A 4,623-nucleotide genomic window follows, 5' to 3' on the forward strand; every position below is an offset into this window, starting at 1 on the left:
TAACCAGTGACTCTGCTAGTGCCTGTTGTCTCCATGTCTAAGTTCAACTGCTGCAATGACCAAAGTGCTTTGTGCTCAAGCTATACCGGGAGGTGACATGCCTTTCCAAATACCAACTTGTACGGTGACATACCAATTGGAGTTTTGAAGGCTGTGCGGTACGCCCACAATGCATCATCCAGCTTCCTTGCCCAATCAGTCCTTGTTGCATTCATTGTTTTTGTAAGAACACTTTTAATCTCCCTATTGGATACTTCAACTTGCCTGCTCGACTGTGGATGATATGGGGTGGTCATCTTATGACGAACTCCATACTTTTCCAGCAGTCGTGCGAACGCTCTATTACAGAAATGGGTACCGCCATCACTGAGTATCACTGAATATTCTTTTTTAGAAAGCCTGTTACCCCTTTAGCATCATTGGTTGGGAGAGCCACTGCTTCGACCCACTTGGAGACGTAGTCAACTGCTACCAATATGTACTTGTTACCATACGAGCTGACAAATGGCCCCATGAAGTCGATTCCCCACAAGTCAAAAACCTCCACCTCTTGAATTGTGGTCATTGGCATCTCATGTCTGCGAGATATATTGCCTGTCCTTTGGCATTCGTCGCAACTTTTGACCCAAGCATGGGCATCCTTGAACAGAGTTGGCCAATACAAGCCCGACTCCAACACCTTATCTAATGTACGAATTCCTCCAAAGTGACCACCATATGGTGAGGCATGGCAAGCTTGCAAAACGGAATTTTAATCTTTCTCGGGGATACACCGCCGGATCATGTTATCTACATAGATTTTAAACAATAGAGGTTCATCCCAATAATAAGACTGACAATCACAAAAGAACTTTTTCTTTTGAATAGAGGAGATTTCATGAGGCACAATACCACTTGCTAAATAATTAGCAATGTCAGCATACCATGGTGCCTCCTCTATTGTCATTGCTAGTAACTGTTCATTCGGGAATGTCTCTGTTATATCCTCAACCTCTACCTTCTTTTCAGCGTCTTCCAACCTTAAGAGGTGGTCAGTCACTTGGTTCTCTGTCCGTTTTCTGTCACGTATCTCCAGATCAAATTCTTGTAAAAGAAGAACCCAGTGAATCAAGTGTGGCTTTGACTCCTTCTTTTCTATCAGGTACCTAATTGCTGCATGGTCAGTGTAAACAATAACTTTTGAGCCAATCAAGTATGACCTGAATTTGTCGAATGCAAAAACGACAGCCAACATCTCCTTTTTCGTCACGGTGTAATTGAGTTGTGCACCGCTAAGCGTTATGCTTGCATAGTAAATCGGGTGCATCAGTTTATCTTTTCTTTGCCCCAAGACTGCTCCTATAGCATAATCACTTGCATCGCACATGAGCTTAAACAGTTGCTCCCAGTTGGGTGCAACAATGATCGGTGCAGTCACCAATCTCTTCTTCAACTCCTCAAATGTCAACCTGCAATCATTAGAAAACACAAAGGGGTGATCCTTTTCAAGGAGTTTACATAACGGGTTAGCAATTCTAGAGAAATCTTTTATGAATCGCCTGTAGAACCCGGCGTGGACAAGGAAACTTCTCACTGCCTTGACTGAAGTAGAAAGTGGAAATTTTTCAATCACGTCAACCTTAGCATGGTTAACCTCAATTCCCTTACTGGACACTCGATGCCCCAGGACTATCCCTTCTTGTACCATAAAATGGCACTTCTCCCAATTCAACACTAAATTTGTCTCCACACATCTTTTGAGCACTCTTCTTAAGTTGTGAAGACAATCCTCAAATGAATCATCCACCATGGAGAAATCATCCATAAATACCTCCATAATGTCCTCCACCATGTCTGTGAAAATGGCTAACATGCACCGTTGAAATGTCGTCGGTGAATTGCAAAGCCCAAAAGGCATTCTCCGGAAGGCGAAGATGCCATACGGACAAGTGAAGGATGTTTTCTCTCTGTCTTTGGGGGATATTGAGATCTGATTGTACCCCGAATATCCATCCAAGGAACAAAAGTGTGATCGCCCGGCCAGCCTGTCCAATATCTAGTCAATGTATGGCAGGGGGAAGTGGTCCTTTCGGGTGGCTGTGTTCAAATTTCGGTAATCCATGCAAATCCGCCATCCCGTGACTATACGATCGAGATCAACTCGTTGTTCTCATTTTGTACAAACCGTCATTCACCCTTTTTCGGCAAACATTGGACAGGGCTGACCCAATTGCTGTCAGAGATGGGGAAGATGATTCTCGCATCTAACCATTTGATCACTTCCTTCCTCACCACCTCTTTGATATTTGGGTTCAACCTTCTTTGATGTTCTCTAGAAGGTTTGTGCCCTTCTTCCAAGATAATCTTGTGCATACAGAAGGCTGGGCTGATACCCTTTATATCTGCCATGGTCCAACCAATGGCAGTTTACTTTCCTGTGGTACCTGTAGGAGTTGCTCTACCTGCACATCTAGCAAACTGGATGATATAATGACAGGCAAAGTAGAATCGGGGCCTAAGAAAACGTACTTGAGGTGAGTTGGGAGCGGTTTCAGCTCTAGCTTGGGTGGTTCCTCTACTGATGGCTTTGCTGGAGGTATAGCCCTTTTTTCTAACTCAAGGGACTCGAACTGAGGTTCCCTTTCTTAGAATCCTTGGCCTTCAAGTGCCATGACCCACTCAGCTAACCCTTCACCATCCATCTCCTCCAAATTTGTCAGGCAAGCCTCTAATGGATCTTTAGCCGTCAGGGTCACATTATCTTCGTGCAGGATCACATCCACTGCTCCACCAAAGAGCAATTAGCATATTCACTAGGTCTCCTCATGGATTGCTGAACGTTGAATATGACTTCTTCATCGTTCAGCCTCATTTTTAATTCCCCAGTCTCACAATCAATCAGTGCTCTCCTAGTGGCTAAGAATGACCTCCCTAAAATGATAGGTATCTCATCATCTACCTAAATATCCAGAATAACAAAGTCTGTAGGGAACACAAACTTCCCCACTTGTACCAACACATCATCAAGAATCCCAGTTGGCTTTTTAACCGTATGGTCAGCCAGTTGCAACAACATCGAAGTCGGTCTAGCTTTGCCAATGCCCAGTTTGGTGTATATAGCCAGTGACATCAAATTTATGTTGGCTCCTAAGTCATATAATGCCTTTGCAAAGGCATAACTCCCAATAGTGCATGAGATAGTAAAGCTACTGGGGTCAGATATCTTTTGAGCCATGGGTCTTGTCACTACTGCGGTCTACGTCAGAGTCACTATGGATAGGTCCTGAAAATCAAACTTCCGTGACAGTAGGTCCTTCATCATCTTCGCATAGCCTGGCATCTCCCTCAAGGCATCCATCAAAGGAATATTCAATTGAAATTGACGCAGCATCTCCATGAATTTCCTGTATTGATCTTCCTTCTTTTGTTTTACCAGTCTTTGAGGGAATGGTGCTGGTATCACCCTTTGTGCACTGCTTGCTGGCTTCTCTCTATTGGGGTTCTGTGGCACAAGAGGTGCCACCTGTTCTGTAGCTTATTCACTCACCTTAGCCTTACCCTTTTCATCCTGACCCTATTCAACCACTACTTCAGTAAGTTCTGCTGGTTCATCTACCTCTAGTGAAATTGGAGTGGCTGGCGTAGTCTCTTTTCTGGCTTTTGCAACTTCCTACTCTTTATCTAAATCTCTCTCATTCCGGAGACTCACTGCCATCAGCTGATTCGAGTTTCGTTCCTTAGGGTTAATATTTGTATCTGCTGGCAATGTTCCCTAGGGGCGGTTGTTTAAAGCCATAGACAGCTGCCCCAACTGAGTTTCAATGTTCTTTATAGCTGAACCATGCACTACCAACTTTTCATGCATCTTACCATTTGTCCCAATGAGTTGCTGAAACATACCTCTGATCTCTACCATGTTGTTATCTTGTTGCTGAGAAGGTGGCTGATATGTCAACTGTTGTTGGTGGTTCTGCTGTGGATAACCCTGCTATCTCTGGTATGGCACCATTTGGCCTTGGGGTTGCATACCTCCAGGTTGTTGCATGTTTGGCATGTATTGCTGATTTACTGCCGGTATCCACTGTTATCCTCCTTGTCTCTGACCCCCAAAGTTGTTGACATATTTCATATCTTCTCTTACCCCTTGATTGTCACCTTCTCCACTCCATGAGCACATATAAGACTGATTAACACAGGGTGTACATAGTCCTCCATTTGTCGTGTCAACAATATGCACTTGTTTTGTACCCATCTCATCAATCTTCTTTGTCAATACACTCATCTGAGTCAGGAGTGTGGCCATGTTCTCTACATGCAAATTATTTGGGTCAAGAGGAAATGAGTGAACTATGGGTGCCAGTGTTGTACCTCTAGTCATCCACCCCGAATTATGGGACATCTTGTCCAGAAGGGCTTTGCATTCGTGAATGTCTTACTCAAAAATGCACCCCCAGATGAAGCATCCACATTGGCCTTTAGATTGTCAGCTAACCCCACGTAGAACCTCTGACCGAGCATCTGTCCGGAATACCATGATGAGGACACTTCACTAGCATCCCTTTGAATCTTTCCCAAGTTTCCTGCAAGGTCTCAGTCGGCTGCTGCTTGTACTGCAATATTTCATCAATCTGCCTTGTAGTCTTG

The 4,623-nt window shown here is 44.2% G+C and overlaps 2 protein-coding genes across 2 annotated transcripts; both read right to left on the reverse strand.

Annotated features, from left to right (window-relative positions):
* Window positions 1–373: 373 nt before the first annotated feature.
* Window positions 374–1,234, reverse strand: LOC142165301 (uncharacterized). The gene is made up of 2 exons (XM_075223882.1): window positions 892–1,234; window positions 374–735 (listed from the first exon to the last, which is right to left on the reverse strand). Exons 1-2 carry the CDS (start codon window positions 1,232–1,234, stop codon window positions 374–376), a joined length of 705 nt encoding a protein of 234 aa, XP_075079983.1.
* Window positions 1,235–2,752: 1,518 nt separating this feature from the next.
* On the reverse strand, window positions 2,753–3,214 carry LOC142165302 (uncharacterized). The gene is made up of 2 exons (XM_075223883.1): window positions 2,993–3,214; window positions 2,753–2,938 (listed from the first exon to the last, which is right to left on the reverse strand). The coding sequence occupies exons 1-2, from the start codon at window positions 3,212–3,214 to the stop codon at window positions 2,753–2,755; spliced, it is 408 nt and encodes a 135-aa protein (XP_075079984.1).
* Between the last annotated feature and the right edge of the window lie 1,409 nt (window positions 3,215–4,623).

Source organism: Nicotiana tabacum, chromosome 10, assembly GCF_000715075.1.
Source record: "Nicotiana tabacum cultivar K326 chromosome 10, ASM71507v2, whole genome shotgun sequence".
NCBI lineage: Eukaryota > Viridiplantae > Streptophyta > Magnoliopsida > Solanales > Solanaceae > Nicotiana > Nicotiana tabacum.